The following is a 21,099-nucleotide window of genomic DNA, read 5'->3' on the forward strand; positions in this document are numbered from 1 at the left end:
TCCCCTGGCACTCCTTCCGTCTACCATCTTCCACTGATCCTCTGCACCAACACCTGGCAGACAGGGCTGTGTGTATAGAGCACTCCCACCACTTGCCTGTAAGGACTGTGGCTGGAGCCAGAGCCTCCCTAGGAAGAGTAAACCAGGCAGCAGCAGCCCGGTCATACTTTAGGCTTTCCTCAGTCATGCCTACAAGCCAAAAGGGACCCACTGTGAAGTAAGTGCAAGAATCAGACAGCTTCTATGTGATAAGGGCAAAGTCTTTAGGTTTTTATGAAACCGACAAGTTGTAGTTTATGAATATTTCACATTGTAGTTAAAACACTTAAAAAAAAATTAGAGAAACAACCTAGCCTATGTTGTATTTCCTGTCAAACAAGGGGTATGTCAGGCTAGCAGGGTGGCAGAGAAAAAGAGGTAGGCTGGCATTGGCAGGTGAAGCCACATACCATGACAAAAGGCTTCTATCTCCTTAGCACAGCTCCAGTTCACTAGAGACAAGACGGGTAGAACGCCCAGCACCTGTTCGCCTTTCGGTGAGATATTATCAATGTTTACAGAGCAATTCTGGTGGTTATAAAAGGATAAAATGCACTGAATTGCATCATCTGACATCTTAAGTTTCAAATTCCTGCACTGCACAATGCGAGGGATCTGCACTGGCACCCCTACCTTGCTACATTTACTCACTATTCAATATATCATGCCATTGCTTGTGAGCAATTCACATCTTCAGGTAATATCAGCCCACAAGTGGCAGTTACTAAATTGCACCTGGACTAGTATGCCATAATGGATGAAAGTCTGATGCCCACTATGAGAACTATATGTGCCCTGGACATTCTTGCATGTTCTACTCATGTAGATGTACAATAGAAGATAAGTTTCTATAGGCTTCCAGAGATGGATTTAGACCCATTCTCAGGGTCTGCTGGTAACCAGTCTGGTGAGAATGTGACCTAATACTTTTGGGACCCCAGTACTTCTTTCAGCCCGGAGGTAGTAAAAACAAAAACAGATTGTTGCACATAGAGCAGCGGCCTGAAGCAGTGTGACAAGTTTTCCCCCATTCCCAACCAGATAGAAACCAGTGCAGAGGGCACCAGGAATGTCTGACAGTCTGAATCTCAGGTTTGAGACCCAAAGCATGGAGCAGCTTCTGGGTTTGGAAAGGAATGAAATTAACATACTGAGGATGGATGATCAGTGAGTAGGGGGAACTACTGAGTGATAGGCACCCTCCTCAGGTAAGCATTTTATTCATGCCTGTTGGGGTTGCCCAAAGTTTCACTCCTTAGCGCATTCTGAAAAGGAAGTTCACTAAAGCCTAACAACTTAATGTTAGGATTAAGTTACATTTATATTTGTGCTACCGAGAGAGAGAGATAAAGAAAAATACCTTATTCACATAAAATCACATTAAAAACTATTAAAATAAATACATATAAAGATATGAATACAATAAAGCAAAACATGTCTTCAGCAAACGTTAAACACATTAAAGCATCATCATCACCAAGTTCACTCAAATATTGTTAACACACTAATTCAACCTAAAAATGTCCAAGTTACAAGTCAATTTATAAATGGTGTAATCAATCCACAGCCAGGCCACAATCAGTGTTCAGAACAGCGCTAGCACATTGCCTTGCTCATCTCCAGCCACCCTGTCCTAATGAGTATTCTAAATGGCTAATTTTGCTTGACTCAGCAAAAAGTTAATCAGACAGGAAGCTAGATGAATGAGCATGGTATCTCACTCTGAGAATTAACAGGAGCTTGGAGAAAACATGTCTGAAACCCCAAAAGCTGCAAAAACAGAAAGAGGAAAAAATGAAACACATTATCTGAAGCCAAACAAAAGGGGCCCCGCGCAGACACCGCAGGGGTAACATGGTACACAAAACAATTGGTTGCTACAATGCTATTCAGGAATCTCCACTGAAAGTCACTGAAGTGCTTAGGAAGACAAGGTTTGTACAATGTCCTCCAAGCTGGGGATACAGGCATCCTCCCAGCTGAATCAGGGAGTTCAGAGAAGGTGGCATAGTGTTGCACCTTGACATTTATACCATAGAGCTGCTTCTTGGTCATGACTGAAAAAGGAAGAGTCACCAAACTCTTCCAGGCCAACCATCTGCCTGGTTGCACAAAGATCTCACCCACAGAAGAGGAGACAGCTAATGGAACACAGGTTTCCCTCCTGGAAAAACAATCCCTGCAAAAATTTTCTGCAAATACCGAGCAGCCCACTGAGGGAGCACTGCCTGGAATTCAGAGAGGACCTTAACCAAGAAAACACACGGATCAGATTCTGGTCTGAACAGCAAGAGCTGTCACTGTCCAGCTAGGAACAATCAGATGAGACACCTTGGTCAACCCAGCCTGAGTAAAGGCAAAAAACAGGCTCCCGGAGGAGAGAGCTTCAGAGGGGAAACGTGGGTTAAAATAAAGCAACTCTCCCAAGAGCCACAAGCTGGAAAACACCTGGTCTAGCTGCACACATTGCATTAGCAACCAAGCATTAAATTATAGAATGGAGGCAAATTTAGACTCTAATCGACCAGGCACCAACAAAAATAAGTGAGAGTCAAAGCACATCCCTCCATCATGAAGAAGGAAAGAAAAAGCAAGCGACTTTCAGGACAGTGTGGAGTCAGAGTGTATCAAATGCTGAACAGACGGGATGCTCCCCACCACCAGTGCTGACTCTGCCTGCTCCCCCGTCGCCTCCAGCTGGTCCGGCACTGGCAGGGTCGGGGTAAGCAGCGAGGCTCCCAGGCCGTGCCTCAGCCCAGGGTTTCGACTAGTTAGGGAAGTGGACTGGACTAACATATTTAGGGAACTAAAGGCAGATGACGCCTGGGATTACTTCAGGTTGAAGTTGCAGGAGTTGTCAGAGGCATGTATCCCGAGAAGGGGAAAACGGCTTGTGGGTAGCAGTTTTAGACCGAGCTGGATGAGCAAGCGTCTTAGAGGGGTCATTAAGAAAAAACAGAAAGCGTACCAGGAGTGGAAAATGGGAGGGATCAGCAAAGAAACCTACCTTATTGAGGTCAGAGGGTGTAGGGAAGCAGTGAGAAAGACAAAGCGACGGGTGGAGATGGACCTAGCGAAGGGGATTAAAACCAATAGCAAACGGTTTTTTAGCCATATAAATAGGAAGAAAACCAAGAAAGAAGAAGTGGGACCGCTTAAAACTTTAAACGGAATTGAGATTAGGGATAATCTTGGCATGGCACAATATCTGAACGAATATTTTGCCTCGGTCTTTAATGAGGCTAATGAAGGGCTAAGGAATAGTGATAGAGGGACTGATGGGAATGAAGATATGGGGGTAGACATTACGGTATCTGAGGTAGAAGCCAAACTTGAACAGCTTAACGGAAGTAAATCGGGGGGCCCGGATAATCTTCATCCTAGAATATTAAGGGAATTGGCGAGTGATATTGCTAGCCCGTTAGCGATAATTTTTAATAAATCTCTAAATTCGGGGATTGTACCGTTTGACTGGAGATTAGCTAATGTAGTTCCTATATTCAAGAAGGGGGAAAAAAGTGACCCGGGTAACTACAGGCCTGTTAGTTTAACATCTGTAGTATGCAAAGTCATGGAAAAAATCTTAAAAGATAGAGTGGTTCCGGAGCATGAGGCCGATGGCAACTGGGATAGATTACAGCATGGATTTACAAAAGGTAGATCGTGCCAAACCAACCTGATCTCCTTCTTTGAGAAAGTAACAGATTTTTTAGACAAGGGAAATGCGGTGGATCTAATATATCTGGATTTCAGTAAGGCGTTTGATACGGTACCGCATGAAGAATTACTGGTTAAATTGGAAAAGATGGGGATCGAAATGAAAATCCAGAGGTGGATAAGGAGCTGGTTAAAGGGGAGACTTCAGAGGGTAGTATTGAAGGGGGAACTGTCAGGTTGGAGGGGGGTTACCAGTGGAGTTCCTCAAGGTTCGGTTTTGGGTCCGATTTTATTCAATCTATTTATTGCTGACCTGGGAACCAAGAGTAGGAGCGGGCTGATAAAGTTTGCGGATGACACCAAGTTGGGAGGTATTGCCAATTCGGAATAGGATCGGGATATCCTCCAGGGAGATTTGGATGACCTTGTAAACTGGAGTATTAGTAACAGGATGAAATTCAATAGTGAGAAGTGTAAGGTTATGCATTTAGGGATGACTAACAAGAACTTTAGTTATAAGCTGGGGACGCACCAGTTGGAAGTAACGGAGGAGGAGGAGGACTTAGGAGTCCTGGTTGATCGTAGGATGACTATGAGTAGGCAATGTGATGTGGCCGTTAAAAAAGCTAATGCGGTCTTGGGATGCATTAGGCGAGGTATTTCTAGTAGGGATAAGGAGGTGCTAGTCCCGTTATATAAGGCGTTGGTGAGACCTCATTTGGAGTATTGTGTGCAGTTTTGGTCTCCCATGTTTAAGAAGGATGAATTCAAACTGGAACGGGTACAAAGAAGGGCCACTAGAATGATCCGAGGAATGGAAGGCCTGTCGTATGAAAGGAGACTTGAGGAGCTCGGTTTGTTTTCCTTAACCAAAAGAAGGATAAGAGGAGATATGATTGCACTCTTTAAATATATCAGAGGGATAAATACCAGGGAAGGAGAGGAATTATTTCAGCTCAGTGCTAATGTGGACACGAGGACAAACGGATATAAATTATCAGTCAGGAAATTCAGACTTGAAATTAGACGAAGGTTTCTAACCATCAGGGGAGTGCAATACTGGAACAGCCTACCGAGGGAAACAGTGGGGGCGAAGGACCTCCATGACTTTAAGATTAAGCTAGATAAGTTTATGGAGGAGATGGTATGATAGGATAACGGGCTTAGTCAATAGGTCAATTAAGTGCCACACTGGTAAATAGTACAATGGGTCAATGATATGATATAACCTTTTCCAGAGGGTATGGCTGGAGAGTCTTGCCCGCATGCTCGGGGTTCAGCTGACCGCCATATTTGGGGTCGGGAAGGAATTTTCCTCCAGGGAAGATTGGCAGTGGCCATGGAGGTTTTTCGCCTTCCTCCGAAGCATGGGGCAGGGGTCGCTTGCTAAAGGAGTGGGTGGATCGGCTTATGTGGCCTGCATCTTGCAGGAGGTCAGACTAGATGATCATAATGGTCCCTTCTGATCTTGAATTCTATGATTCTCCAGCCCAGGCTCCCGCCTCCAGGACTGGCCAGGATTGGGGAGGGCAGAGCTGGGGGACCACCCCGGCAGGGGGCTGAGGAGCCGGGGCAGGGTAGCCCCAGAGGGAGCAGAGCCCCGGAGAGCGGGACGTGGGGCCCACATGGCAGCGCCCCACCCTCCAGGGCCGGCTTTAGGAAGTGCGGGGCCCAATTCGAACATTTTCGGCGGGGCCCCGGCAGGGGTGACTTAAAAAAAAAAATGTAAAAAAAAGCCTTCTTTTTAACGGTTCCCTGTAAGGTCTCTGCTTTTAGGGATGCTACAGTATGTGCTTTTGTACTTTTAGGGTTAATTATACGTCCATATTATTTTAAAAAATTCCTCCTGGATGGCGCGGCGATAGAACCAAAAAAAAGACATGTCCAAAAATAAACGTTAACCCTACCTATACCCTGTTTAAAAAGAAAAAAAAGGGCCTGAAAAATGAGCTCTGAGCTCTGTTCTCACATCCCTACTACCCTACTCCCTGGGGGTGGGTGTGGATAGGTGACCAGATGTCCAGATTTTATAGGGACAGGGGGGGGTCTTTTCTTATATTCTTATCTACCCCCCCCCCTTCCCCACCCTTTCTTTTTGCACACACTGTCTGTCACCCTAGGCTGTGCACATGTGTGTGTCCCCCCCCACCCCCCCCCTGTCTGTGGTGCAGTGCAGGTGAGCTGACCTGGGAACTGCAGGTGGGGCTGGCTGGGGGCAGGCAGGGGGCAGGGGCTGGGGGGGAGGGGCTGGGCTGGCTGGAAGCAGGGCTGGGCTGGGGCTGGCTGGGGAGAGGGGGGCTGGGAGGTGGGGATGTGGGGTGGGCAGGCTGGGCAGCGGGTCAGGCAACCAGGGCGGCAGTAGGGGAGACAGAGGGTGGGAGACAGAGGAGAGCGAGGCAGGCAGGCGGAGGCAGCTGTGTGCAGGCAGGGTTGTCTGGTGGGGCGGGGGGGGGCGGCAGGGGCAGGCAGGGGCAGGGCTGGGGTAGCAGGGGGGGTGGCCCAGGGGGTGTGGTACAGGGGCCCCCTCCACCCTCCCCTCCTCCCTCCTCCTCCTCCCCCTCCCCACCAGGGTAGCAGCAGCAGCCCCACCAGGCCTGTGCCTGCTGCAGGCTCCTGGGCCCTTTACCCAGCGTAGGAGCCCTGCCATGGGAGCAGGGTGGGGAAGTGGCAGGCTAGGGGCCCTTTAGCGGGAGCCCAGGCAGCTGCTAAGGGATTCCCCCCCACTGGGGAACCCAGGGACCAGCCCCAGCCCTGGGCTCCCCCAAAGGCCCCCAGCCAGCCCTGGGGAAGCAGCGGAGCCAGTTCAAGGGCAGGGGGGGGGAAAAAGTAGGCGTTTAAATAGCCCCAGGCAAGGGCAGCCCCAGGGCTCAGCAGGCAGCCCCAGGAGGCTGGCCAAAGGGCCAAGCCCTGGCCCTTCCTGCAGCCCCTGGGGCAGCTGGGCCACCCCAGCACAGGCCAGGGGCCTGGCCCTGCAGGGCGGGCCCGGGCTGGGGAATTGGCTGAATTGGGTATGGCCCCACTGCTGCTGCTTCTGGCCGCCCTGCCACAGTCCCTGGGCGGCTAGGGCTGCTTCCCCCCACCCAGGCTGCGGCGCTGGGGGGCGGCCACCCTGCGGCACCTACAGGCAGCTCCGTGTGCCCCGCGGGGCAGCCCCCAGCCCGAGCGTCCCCCGCTCGGAGCCTGCCCTGCCCAGCTCAGCCACAAGGTGCGGGTGCTGCTCCCCCGCGGTGTGAACTGCAGCAGCCCCAGGGCACCCCCTGCACACGACGTGCTGCTGCTGCCAGGGCCGGCTCTAGGCTTTTGCCACTGGAAGCAAAAAAAAAAAAAAAAAAAGATGGCCAGAATCCACCCTTGAAAATGTGCTGCCCCAAGCACGTGCTTCGTTTGCTGGTGGCTAGAGCCGGCCCTGGTTGTCATTATCATAGAACAGTGGTTTTCAACCTGGGTCCGCCTATTTTTGTCCATATTTAGAATACACTGAATTATAAGAAAGGGATACATGGGGGGAACCTGAGAAAGCTATTCACCTCTGAGCAGTTAAATCAAATGGGAATGAAACAACAACAAACATACACACGCCCCTTAGGATTTATCAGGAAACCAAGGCCTGAAAGAGGTGTGTAGCAACACGTGGATCAAAAGATAAAGCTTTATTTGACTGATCCATGTCAAGACTGTCTCTCATCATCACCTAATTGTCAATGAAGCCTGAGAAGTGCTAAATTGCTATTTGGGTGTGGTACTTGTTAGTTGGGCAATCTTGACTTCCACTGCATGGATTTATTTATTCACCTGGTGCCTTTATTCTCCCATCACCAGCACACTGCAGAGCTTGTTCTTAGCCCTCCTTGGATGAAAGGGGCATATTACACACAGCTTTCAGGGAGATATTGAGAGATTTTTTTCAAAGCTGCTTAAGAGATTTGAATACTTATTAGAAGTAATGGGAATTAGGTGTCCAAATTGTTGATGGCTTTGAATATCTCAGCATTCTGTTGTTTACAAAAGGACCCAAACTGTTGAAACCTTTACATTTCCATAGGGGTAGGATGTGATCAGTGCAGTGTAAGGGTATGCTAAAGTGTGCAAGAACATATGCAAAAGTGAAAGGCTTGCTGGACAAAGATAGTAATTTTTCACCTGTTTATCCATGTGATTAAAAGTTCTAAGTCTGTCCATTAAACACAGGGTCTGAAACTGCACAATCCAAGTTGTTCATCATAGAGACATCACCTGTTCAGGTCAATCTGATTTTCAGGTGCTATTAGAAGGGATATTGATCCAGCTGGTCTCTCAACAGGATGTAAAATTTATACCACTGAAGTTCATTTAAATTGTACTGTTAATAGAGCAATGGGCTGATGCACATTATGTTAGCGAATGAAAGTGAACATTCTGTCTTTTGCAGAAAATGTACTCTTCTTCAAACAGTTTAAGAAGTCAGAAATGCACTGTCCAAGTTTGTACTTGATTTTTTCATTAAAGTGTAATAGTTCGGGGTTCGGGTGGAAGCATGTGGGGTGGGGTGGGGGGCAGATGTGGGGAACTGACGTTAAGTCTAGTTTACAAAGAAGCAAAGCAAAATTTGTTTCTGGTGAATCTGGTGTCAGATTCACAACCCTAGAGGCTGATGTCCTCCATTTATCCAGGGAAAGAAAGAGCTTTCTCCAACAATTCCCCACTAATGAGCTTCAACCCTGTTATGGAATTAACATCTTCAAATGATTTCAATTTTCCATGTCTCACCTGAGACCATCAAAGAGGTTACCAAATGAGGGATCTCACAAAACTATCATCACAAGTTGTAATCTCTTTAAGGCCCAGCCGCTAAGAATGGGACTACACACCATCACTTGTTCACATGGGTCACTGAGTAGGACTATGGCCAGCCTAGGCCGCATTTGAACCTGTGACTTAGAGATGAAAGGCTCAATTTCTGGTTTTCATTTTCCTTTGCCATCTAGGTCCCACAAGTTTGTAGATGAAGGCTGGAAGACAACTGAGCTAACACTGCAAAAAAACCAAATCATAAATATCTGCTCAATTATATAAGTGAAGTTGCTTTTGCTATACTGGCCTCCATTTGATTTTGCTTTCCACAAACATTTATTTAATCAAAACTTTACTGGCATGAATGTTCAGAGAAAGTGAATTTTCAAAATCAAATTACTGACTGATTATTTCAAAATCAAAATCATAATTACAAGAGTAATTATATAGGAAGTACTTATCCAATCATGTAACAGAAACAATACAAACAATACAAAGTGACTTGCCTGACCAAAGTTCAAATATGGAATAGTTTGTGAACTATTTGCAGTCAAGCTACAGAGTAGAGACACTCACAAAACTATACTGAAAATATTTGAATCATAAAATGATTTAGAGCAGTGTTTCCCAAACTTGGGACACCGCTTGTGTAGGGAAAGTGCCTGTTGGGCCGGGCCAGTTTGTTTACCTGCCGTGTCCGCAGGTCCAGCCGATCACGGCTCCCACTGGCCGCGGTTCGCTGCTTCAGGCCAATGGGAGTTGCTGGAAGCGGCGGCCAGTATGTCCCCCGGCCCACACCGCTTCCAGCAGCTCCCATTGGCCTGAAGCAGCGAACCACGGCCAGTGGGAGCCGTGATCGGCTGGACCTGCGGACACGGCAGGTAAACAAACTGGCCCGGCCCAACAGGCACTTTCCCTACACAAGCGGTGTCCCAAGTTTGGGAAACACTTTTTGATTTAGAGGAAATTCTGATCTAGTCACATACATTGCAAAAGGAAAGGGAAAAGTCTAAATTCACTGGATAAAATATTCATTGCAAACTATTTATTTAGCTCAATTATGTACCTATAAGAATCTTCAGTAAAGGATTTACTTCAGAAAAACAGCTTGCTGCTGGGATGTATGCATGTTTTCTGTTGATAAACTTCTGATAAAAAGTGAAGATTCGAATCTGTCTGATGTTCAACCCTGATGCCTTTTTTCATTTCCACTGGACTGATACAGAAAGTAATGTGCTCAGTGTATTTGATAGTCAGACAGTGCACTCCAAAGGTAGCCAATGGAGCTATGCATGTGCATAAAGTTAACACGAGGAAGTGTTTCCAGGATCAGGGCATTACAATGTTTGTCTCCCCACACATGAGAAGGGAAAGGAGCTGGGTAAAATAATGCAGGAAATATTTTAGGTTTTTTTTGTTTGTTTGTTTTTAAACAGTGCTAGTCACCCATTTTGTTTTTATTACTGTAGCATTAGCATGCGAGTCATACATTGAGTAAGCGTATGCAGCATACAGTTAGAGAATGTGTACATAGTGAGTGCCTGCAGTAGTGCTTGATAGAGAGCAAAGGCATCCAGTGCCATTCTCATCAGGAAGTCATGGTTCTGGAGTATTTCCATGTATTCATATACTTTTGTGAAGGTCTTAGTGCAAGCATTTGGGAGGTCTCTACCTACATTATAATCATGGCAGAGCTAGATAGCACAGGGAAAAACTGATGTCTCAAAACATCTGAGACAGTCACTTAAGGAATACAGTTAAGGATTTGTTCCCATGCCTTCTTAGGATAGTTCCTTGTCAAAAGAGGGATGTCAGGAAAATCCTGATCATGTTGACTTGTCCACTAAGAATTAAACCAAGCATTTGAAAAACAAAAACAAAAAACAAACCTCACCAGCACAGAAAGGCTCATCCTAGAGGCAATACAATATTGTTACTGACCACATTATCCTTGTTTTAGATAAATAACAAGACTTTGTACTTAATGAGTTTAGCACATTTTATTGTTAGTCATCAAAGTGTTTTATGAGGTAGAATCATCATCTCCCTTTTCACAGATAAGTAAAATGGGGCATAAAGAAGCAACTTGCTCAGTGTCACACAAATTGGGAATAGAGGACAGATTTGAAAACTTGGCTTCATTTAAGTCAGTAGCAAGGTTACTGGCTCAATTTTTATAGTGGGCTTGCTGAAAATGGAAACCACGTATCGGTTGTTATTACTACTTCAAACCAGGGGCTGCTACTGCACCCTCAGCACCCCTAATTCCAGCACCTCTTGTCAGTGGGAGTTTTTACATGAATTTCAAGGGGCCAGGATTTTATCCTTGATCTCGTCTCCTAGCCTCATGCTCTCTCAACTAGACCATAGATACAAGAGTTCAAAGTCTTGAGCTCTCAATTCAGTACTTTTCAAAAGCAGTGTAACTTTAAAGAAATGTTTTAAACATTCAAGGGAATGCAGAGTACATACTGTAAGAACTGAAGTTTTCAGTGCAGATTTGTCTAGCACAATCATAAACCATCTAATAAATCTCTATCATTATAAACTCATGTGATAAAACTGTAAAACATCTCAATTTTCCAGGATTGCTTCATTCCAATTGATAGAAAAATAACTGCAGCACTAAACTTGGACAACAGTTATGGGCTATCTTTAAAATGTTTTCTGCAGTCAGTAAAACTTGTGGGACATTATCCTTACGTGTAGCCTGCAAACAAGAACCTTTGTAAATATGACTACCAGAATTAAAGCTAAAGGTGAGCAGTCACTCTTTATTTCAGCCAGCTCTTGGTTACAAATTAACTTTGCTGGCACTAAATGGCACAAGGGCTTAGCCCATGTGTTACTTCAGGAAGTGGATCCTGTTGCTGTTTTCTGGAAACAGACTATAGCATTCCTCTGAGTTTTTAAAATAGATAATATTTTATAGATTATTATTTTGCGTTGTGTGTGGAGATTGTGTGTAGAAGGGAAATGGGAAACTACCTACATAATCTGATATTTTGAAAACATCTGAAATGCTATGGAAATCAGTGTTGTTTAGATGCTTTTTGTAAGACTTGTTTGACATAAAATTAACTGGAAGGAGATAAGAGTAGAGAATGTTTTCTCTGTGAGTTGTGTGTCATCTGGCCTTAAAATGTATAAGATTTCCTTTAAGTCCATAAAGCAACCTAAGTCATTTTTTAAAATGGAGCTTAGTTGCCTAAGTCATTTAGGCACCTTTGAAAGTTTTACCTATAGTCTTCTAATGATTTCATTGCCTGTTCCAATATCATCATAAGCTACATGAAAGCTGGAGTTGAGGGGCTCTCATTTACACTGTTGTAAATCAGAAATAATCTAATTAATTAGGTTATTAGACAGATAAAGTATGTACACTGCGATAAAAACCCTGCAGCACAGTCTCAGAGCCCAAGCTCCAGCCCGAGCCCAAACATCTATGCTACAATTTTATTGCTCCACAGTCCAAGTCAGCTGGCCTGGGCCAGCCGCAGCCATGCCACAGGTCTTTTATTGCAGCATAGACACACTCAAAACTCTAACCACAGCTCGGACTATGTGTAACAGATTTGTGCACATGATGCACAAAAAGAGGAAACCCAAACATAAAAAAGTGAGTATTCGAGAAGAAACTACACTGAATACTAGGCAGATGGCTCTTTTGAAGTGTCTTTCTGGAAAATCAATTCTGATTATAACAATATCAACTTTAAGATTACCTGTAGCAGCTCACAGAGTAGAAACATCAGACAGATGCTGAAGAGGAATTTTGTACAAGAGGTTTTGCTGAAGTGTTGTGTGAGTTGTTGCCTTCCCCAATCTGGTTTCAAATGCGGCCCACAGCCTAGACTCCAGGCTCACTCCTTTTCTGGAGTTGGTTTTGCTAAACAGAAATTAAAAATAATGCAGGAAAGTTGAGCGCAAAACTTCTCAGCGGGCATGGCTATTACTACAGTTCTTTCCACAGGGTTCCTCGGCCCACATCTAAGAAATTCTCACTTATCCACCAAAGCAGGACCAAGACCTGCTAACAGGATGGAGCATTTCATGCAAACATTTCAGATCACCCTATTACTTGCTGGTATATCTTTGTTTATAACAACAATGGTTGGAATTAAAGGATGGTCAGGTTGATTAGGTACTTACAGGGTATCTGCATAATTGGAATCTTTCCCAGTCAGATGTCTCTCTTCATAATGTACACTCTTTGTGTATAATTGTACACAGACGGCCTGCTGCTGCTCCCATTGAAGACAATAGAGTTTATAGTTTTGATTATTGATTTCAGTGAGAGCAGGATGATCCCCACATATACATACCCATGCACTCTCAAAAGGGATTCAGCCTGTAACCGTGCTCATATATTGCATACAGAGTAAATGATAGGCTTCTATTATATCTGTCTAGAGCAGTTATTTTCAACCTTTTTTCATTTGCAGACCCCTAAAATTTTTTGAATGGAGGTAGGGTGACCAGACAGCAAATGTGAAAAATTGGGATGGGGGGGGGGGTAATAGGAGCCTATATAAGAAAATGACACAAAAATTGGGACTGTCCCTATAAAATCAGGACATCTGATCACCCTAAATAGAAGAGGTGTGGACCCCTTTGGAAATCTTAGGCATAGTCTGCAGAGGAGTCCATGTACCACAGATTGAAAACCACTGGTCTAGAGGAGTATGCCATCTCATCACCATAATATCTGACCCCCTGATGAAATTATGGAATTATAATTCTATTGAGTCCTTGTCACATACTAAAGTACAAACAAAGACGAGCACAACCCCAGAACATGATAGTGAAGATATGCCTTTTTCTAAATTCATATATTATGGATGCAATAAGCTTTTTAGCCTGTTTGTCCAAAGGTTTGTGGGTATTTATTTTCTTTGATGTGGTGAATACATGTCCTTAAGACTGCTTCTCAAATAGCAGCATACTTGATTAGCAGAAGCAGCAAAGGCAGAGGCTGATGGGCAGTCAGCTACTTGCTCTAACTGGTGCATTTTGTAATTCCAAGGAGTTAGTCCTGTGCACTGTGAGATTTCACTGCCTGGCTTTTACTATGTAAATACTTGCAAACTAAATGATATACATAGGCCCCAATCCTGCAAACACTTAAGCAGGTGCATAATTTAACTTCATCATGGGCCGTTGAATTTTAATCAATTGGAGTAAAGTTAAGTACAACTTAAGTGTTTGTAGGATGTTTCTAAGTCTTTTAAAGCCTAAAAAAAAATAATAGATTGTTAAAGTATAGAGAAAATTTAACTTTAAAAATCTAAACCAATCAGACAGCCATGAATAAGTGTACAACTCTGCCTTTTCCCTTTTCACTATAGCTGCACCACTGTCTATTAAATAAAATTTCTGGCACCCATTGACTTTTATTGGAGGGCAAATATAGTTTCTAATTGAAAACACCTTGAGTAGTCCTATTGGACTAAAGGGCAATCTTTGCACTACAAAAATGATCATAGAACCACAGAATTATAGGACTGGAATGGCCCTTGAGAGATCATCTAGTCCAATACCCTGCACTCATGGCAGGACTAAGTATTATGACCATCCCTGACAGGTTCTTGTCTAACCTGTTCTTAAAAAATCTCCAGTGATGGAGATTCCACAACCTCCCTTGGCAATTTATTCCTTAACCACCCTGACAGTTAGGAAGTTTTTCCTAATGTCCAATTAGACACATAATTCACCATGAGTGCATTTCCAGCAGTGGTAGCAATAGCTGAAGATGTTGCTAAAGAGAGATATAAGGGGTTGTTTATTATTTTAAAACTAGAGCAGGGTTAAGCAACAGGATGCTAAAATCATCTGAGTCCTCCACACTACAAATTCCCCAACTGCTACTACCGGTAGCAAGTTGTGCATCCAATTTTAGCCAGAGTACACACAGTTAATGGAACTACTTACAGTGGTAAAGTTCCTCAATTCTCATTTTTGGTGTGTTTCCCTCAGTTTAAAAATAATTTTGCCCAGTTTGTTTTTGGTAAAGCAAAAAGAAAAAAAAATTATATATGGCTACACAGAGAAGAAAAACTTAACTATTGTAATCAGGCTGCAAGTAATAGCTACAGAACTTCTCAGTACGGGGTGGCAATAAGTTAAAAGATTTCTGGAGTGCCTTACACTTCAGGCATATATCAAATTGTTCCATGCATACCCCAATGTCAATACAGAATTCTGTTGGCTATATTGGGATCTGCCTTTGTGGAACAATATTTAAGATCAGGACCTAAATGTATAATATTTCCTGGCTACAATGTTGCACCCATTAAACATCTTTCCCTTAGAATATTACAGTATGAAATTTGTATTTATTTTTGTTAGCTGTCCCTGGAGATTTGAATACACACCCACTGGTACCCTGATTGAAAAAACATCTAGATTTAAGTTGAAAAAAATGCTTCAGAGATCAAACAGTGTACCATGTTAAAGCAGCTATATTAATAAATACTTAAGATTTCCACATAGGTAGATTCAGTGCAAGTGAAAAAAATCTCTAGACAAACTTAAACCAACAAAATTGTGTAGCCAAACACCTTTAGAACTGAGTGAACAAACCAGAGAGGCCTCATGTCTCTTTAACATTCAGCTGTATGTTGCATTCCACTCACTGGCTGCTGATAAAGGAATCCTGTAAAACTGAAAGCAGGCAGGTAAAGGCACTTCCTGGAGGTAGAATTAAATAGAGAATGGGAGTTTTCCTCTGATCTCTCTGAAAAACCAATCAGGCAGGGTCAGTCAGGCGTTGATTCTCCCCACGTCCCTCCTACACCTTTTCCAAAGACCCAATGGCTTTGTCTCTTTGGGAGATTGACTTCAGTCACATGGTCTGAATCAAGGGCAGGTAACTTAGGAGAGGATAAAAAAAAAAAAAAAAAAAAAAAGCCCAATCCCAGGCTGGGTTCCTGCCATGATGTTAGAAGGAGAGAAACCCACAGCTTGTTAATTTCACCTCCCAATCAGACCCGGGGAGAAGGAGATCATTGGGAACAGGTAGAACTGTAAGAAGTTTTCTCCATTTTTGTCTCAGCCCCCCCTTCCCCAATAGCGCGCTCTCTTCTCTTGATATTATTACTCCTTGTCCTTTTATTTCCCCTTTGATCACTTGGAAGAAGGGGTGAGTCTCTGTGGGATTTATTTTATTTTCCTTTGTCTTTTTTTTTTTTTTTGACCTGTGCTTTTGATTGTAGTTGTTTCCCCCTGTGGTCATGACGGCTTCGCACAGTGACTCTTTGGTGGTGTTGTTTGGGGCAACAGCTGGTGCATATGGGGCTAAACTGGGTTCGGATGAGAGGGAACTAATTCTCTTGGTGTGGCAAGTTGTGGATCTACACAGCAAAAAGGTATGGCTTCAAAGTCTTGATACAAGGTTGTGTTATATACGTACACTGCAAGCGAAGCAGCCCCCAGCCCTGGGCTGGCCGGGTGCAGGCATTATGGTCAGTATCACATATCCACCTCAGCTGGGGCTGTTTGTTCATTTCACAAATGCACCAAAATGGAGGGGGTGGGGGGAGGTTAAGTCTACAGAGGCCTTTTGCTTTATTTTATTTTTTTCCCCAAGATTTTTTAAAATTAGGTTACTTGTTTTTCTTTAAACGTTTGTTCTTTTAATGTTAGATTTCCCCTCCTTTTTCGAGGCTTCTAATCCTCTTTCCCTCTCCCGGCATGCACGCTTGGAACACCAATCTGCATGGTTTAATGGAAACTGTCTCCATAAGGAAAACAGATCCTGAATGGCCTTGTTGTTTTTTTTCCCCCCCCTAATGATCAAGCTATTTTTTAAAATATGTATCTTATTTTAGGCCATTCTAAAGGTATTTTTTTATTTTTAATTACTGTAATGTAAATGAGTCCGCAGCTGCTAGATGTAAAGTTTTGTTTTTAATCCCTACACACACAAATGGACACAATTGTCAATTTTGTTGAGCAGAGTCTTCAAATAGTGTAAAGCTATCTGATCTTCCCACCAAAATTAACAACTATAGAACGAACCAATGCTGAGTAGAAAACATGTTCTCCCCATGAGTGCATAAGAACCCATAGCAAGTACCTAGTGTTGGGAGTCTCCTCTCCTGGGGCAGGAGAGGAGGAAAAGTTGAGGAGGGCTTTGATTTGTGAAATTGACAAATACGTTTTTTTGGAAAGTGATACTGGACCTCTCCGACCTTTCTGCTAAGCAATTGAATGCATTGTAATAAGGAACTCATTCCATAGCTCCTCACTTTTCTCCCCCGCTTGCATGTTTTCAGGTAGGGACATTGCACAAATCCCTGGTAAAAGCAGACAATTTGGAGCTAAGTGACCAGTGTCAAGAAGTGAGTGGCTTAACACCAGAGGGACTGAGCAAAGCTGAGCCTCTGGACCGAGTTCTCCAACAGGTGAGGACCAGCAAGGGCATTTAAGGGTTAACTCTGGGAGCAGGATTGAACTGATGCAATAAAGCAAATAGGCTTGGTTTTGCCTTTCAATTTGAAGTCCCTAGCAAACTGTTTCAAAACTAGCAATACCTCTGTCAAGGTTTGCCCCACATAGAGATGTTGAGCTATGTGAAATTGGATTCTTGGAGAAAAATGGGAACAGCTCAAGTACATTATGGCAAAACTTTTGAGTCGGTGTTCTTGTTTCGAGAGTTTTGACCCATGTTTTCAATTTATTCTAATAGGCCCATGTCCAATTTTTACCCTAAAGTTCTCTTATTCAAGGCTTAACAGGATGTAGCAGGATAATTAACACATCAGAAATTATTAGGGTACTAACAAAAAATTTTCAGAGAAGTTTGATCAAAGAAATACCATTATACTAAAGATACAGATTCCTAAGATTATCAGTTCTAATATAAGACCTTGTCTTTCTCATGTTGTGAAGAAAAATAATTCACTATTAAAGGTAATTAGTTGCACATACCAAATTATAGTTTCTGTAAAATACCACACATGCGGGGTGTGCATGACTTCTCTAGAAAGTTGAACTGAATGATCTTAAATTAATAGATAGTGAAGTGCTTAATTATAGTGAAATAGAAGTTGAGTTTGGATGTCCAAATGCATAATACAAAAATCCCTGCCTTCTGTTTATAAGCTTGTTTCTGCTGTTGCATTTTGCTCCTTGAAACATTCTGCATCACCTTAATTTCAGGCAATATAACTTGAAAATTCTTATAATCCTTATGGTTTAAAGAGGCAGCTAGTTACTTTAATTTTTAGTGTATATACACATGGCTTTTTTGTCTCTTTAAAATGTGATAGCTTAGTAAACTGAACTTGACTGGAAAAATACAATAGTGCATTTTTGTGGAGTATATGAAAACTGTCTTTCCACACCTTGCTTGAATCATTGTGGGTGTGTTTTGAAAGAGAAACTTGCTTAGGCAGTAGGACAGGTTAATGTTGTAACTTCTGGTGATTCCTATTCTGCCAAGTTATGTAGGTACTAACCTTACTTGATGCTGAATGGTTAACAATTCACTGTACCCGGACTAAATAATTTCTTAAATACACAATCCTTGTGCATTCAACATCATTTATTTTTCAAAATTAAATATGTATTACACTCTTTGGTTTTTCTGTTACACAAGTTTCACAAGAATCCAGCTGGGAGTGCAAAGTGATTTGTATAGTTTCAAAATAACTCTGAGAAAATGTAAAGCTGCAGGTTTGAGCTTGTCCCAGATCTTGCACTAAAGGCATCTGGAACAACTTAGCAGAGTACACCCTGTTTACCTTTATAGCACACCCTCTAATTATACTCGATACTTTTATGAGAGATTGTATCTTACTGCGGTAAACTGCGCTGTAGGTGGGTCTACTCCAGCTTATAAAGAGAAATATTAGCTTTTGTGTATGGGTGTGGAGGAGACTCTTGCGAAGTATTTTTTTTTTTTTTTCATTTTGGGTGGCATATCTTGGCAATTGAGGAAGAATGTTTTTGTGATTAAAGCATTGGAGTGCAACTGCTGGGCTCTGTCACTGTCTTTCTGTATGACTTTAGGCACCTCACTTAATCTCAGTGCCTCAGTTTCCCCACTTGTAAAAAGAGAATAACAATACGATGAAGTTATATGTGTTGTGAGGATATATTAATCCATGTTTTTGAGATAGTAATGTACTGTGGTAGCAAAAGTAGACTTTATAGTCCACAATTATAGGAGCTGATCCCTGCATGTTCTGTTGGGTTCTTAAAAATTACTTGATGCGTTCAGGTACAGTAGAACCCTTATTGCCTGGAATAATTGGGGATTGAGTAGTTCATTAAACTGAACATCTCAAAATTATAGTAAGTATGGTGCATAAACTGCAGTCAGGTGACCTGCATTGCTTTCTTCTTGTCCTTCAAACCACTGGGAAGTGATTTTTTCAGTGTGTTCAAGGAATCGGAATGTGAAAGGATATCAACTTGCTCTTCATCAACATTTTGTTGTGTACGGGTGTTTTTTTGTTTTTCCAACCCCTATCAAGAAAAATGGTTTTTGTAACTGGATACTCATACGATTGGTGTTTGTAAAATCAAGGTTCTATTGTATTGTCAATGAATGCAGATTTTTTAAAAATTTAGATTATTTTTCTAATCAAAATGCACTTTTAAAAGTGCAATTAGGCAAAGTGGTTATTTTTAAAAAAAAACCAAATTATACCTAGATTGGAGGCCACGTTGTAGAGAACCGGATAGTGCAATTGATCAGTCTACTAAACGTTATTCACCTCTGGAGACACTATTGCAAACTGCAGAGGGAGGGTGAGATCACAAAGCTAGTCATCTTCATCTGGTCCCTGTGAAGCCCCCCCACAATTTATAATGACTGGGATTTGTTGCTGAAAGTAGCCCAGCACTGTTGTTTCTAGTCAGGAGCATAGGCAGCACTGGGAAAGGGAACCTTGCACAGTAGCAGCTTGCATTGTGAATGAGCCTCATCTGAGTGCCCTCAACTCCTACTGGCTTCAATGGGTACACGTAGGGTGACCAGACAGCAAATGTGAAAAATCAGGACGGGGGTGGGGGTAATATGAGCCTATATAAGAAAAAGATCCAAAAATCAGGGCTGTCCCTATAAAATCGGGACATTTGGTCACCCTAGGTACACACCACTTCTTTAGACCAGATCCCGAATGCCCTGCTTGCAGAAATACAATATAATATAATAGTACTGCACATTTATTCACTCACATTTTAAAAAGCACGTTTGGTTTTGAATTAGATGCATGGGTGGCTATACAACTTCTATTAGCAATATATTTAAAAAAGAAATCTTGCTTTTTGGATTGTGACTGAAATAATAGACTTTTTCCAGTTACACTTTTCCAGTATACAAAGCCTACAGAGAGACTGTAGCTTCAGGGGGGGAAAAAAAATCTTACACTGCAATGCCTCTTCATAGTTTGAGATTTTATATAGTGTTTTTCATATATATAACTCCATTCTGAAAAGCTAAATTTAAGTGTCTTGCACTTAATTTGCCCTTTGCACAAATCTCAGCCATGTAATCAAGAGTGTCAGTGCTTGTTAATTATATACTGTTCTTGCATTGGATTCCCAATCTCTACCTATATTGGAGAGAGAGAATTTCCGAACATAAATACATTGTATATTGTAACTTTCAGCCTTGCTTCAGGCATGGACAAAAATGGATGAATTGCAGGTGGCTGAGCTTTTTCATTGAGCCTGAAAGGATTATTTTTGTTGTTGTTGTTGTTCTAGCAGAATTGAAACGACTGACAGCAGTTCTCCTTCCAGCACTGGCACATGGTCCATTAAAAGCATGTGTTGTGGTTCAAGTTATATATTACTAGTGGACTAAGCTTTAACAATTTAAGGAGATGTCTTTAAATCAAAATTGGGCTTTATTTTTTTATGCACTTACCTGTTGTGGTGGTAGTGCAGGGAAAACTTTGTATTTGTATGGTCTTGAATAAACTAGTTATATTATTCTACAGAGTTTTGTTTTATTATTTTTAAAACAGTATTTGAAGATCAAAGGGAATCTTCAAATAATCAATATTTTTAATGTGCATGATATGATCAATTTACACCTTGTCTCTCTAACTTATTTGTCCTTGCTCATAGTAACAAACTCCAATGCCTGTAGATCCAAGGGCTAGATTATATTACTGTGCATCACAGAATGCAGTGTGTACAGGTATCTTTTTGTCTTAGTGGAGGAAATTCTGTTAGGGACTCCAAAATCCTAAATTTGCACCCTTTTAGTCAGTTTGCTTTGTGTATTCAGTGAATTCAAAATGGACATGATTCCAAGACATAACTTTCAAATATGACATCCTTACAGTCTTGGAAAGCCTGTGATCTGCTCCTTGCTGGTTTGGGTTAATTGTCCTAGCTTCAGAGTTTCCTTTCATATTCAATGCAAGTTTAGTATTAAGTCCCAAACTCTTCTAAAATAATAAATATCTCAGTAAGTTGAGTGCATATAGAGATTAATTTCCAGGCCATATAAAATCAGACTGATTTTGTTTTTAACTAAAAATGTCTTGCACTGTAGGAATTTTTATCTTCCATACTAGAATCATATTGCACAGTCTGACCTAAAGTAGTTACAGTTTTAGGCAGTCATATGGTATAGTGGAATTGAACATCTCAAAAGACAAAACCGATTGG

General features: G+C 42.4%; 1 protein-coding gene and 1 long non-coding RNA gene across 12 annotated transcripts in view; one reads left to right on the forward strand and one right to left on the reverse strand.

The window, feature by feature from the left end:
• Positions 1 to 8,048: 8,048 nt before the first annotated feature.
• Positions 8,049 to 15,242, reverse strand: LOC120384802. The gene is made up of 3 exons (XR_005589119.1): positions 15,027 to 15,242; positions 12,192 to 12,355; positions 8,049 to 8,706 (listed from the first exon to the last, which is right to left on the reverse strand). It is a non-coding gene; the product is annotated as an uncharacterized LOC120384802 (long non-coding RNA).
• Positions 15,189 to 21,099, forward strand: part of ESRP2 (epithelial splicing regulatory protein 2) — a 67,616-nt gene continuing 61,705 nt past the window's right edge. For 5 of the 11 annotated variants that reach the window (XR_005589118.1, XM_039503849.1, XM_039503852.1 and 2 more), the window contains exons 1-3: positions 15,363 to 15,491; positions 15,681 to 15,833; positions 16,743 to 16,871. Coding sequence is in view for 8 of the 11 variants with exons in the window: in XM_039503849.1 (XP_039359783.1) it covers positions 15,699 to 15,833; positions 16,743 to 16,871 (264 nt within the window). In the remaining 3 variants the exon portion in view is untranslated. The other 6 variants (XM_039503851.1, XM_039503856.1, XM_039503850.1 and 3 more) reach the window with 6 other exon arrangements.

Source organism: Mauremys reevesii, linkage group 16, assembly GCF_016161935.1.
Source record: "Mauremys reevesii isolate NIE-2019 linkage group 16, ASM1616193v1, whole genome shotgun sequence".
In the NCBI taxonomy this organism is placed as follows: domain Eukaryota; kingdom Metazoa; phylum Chordata; order Testudines; family Geoemydidae; genus Mauremys; species Mauremys reevesii.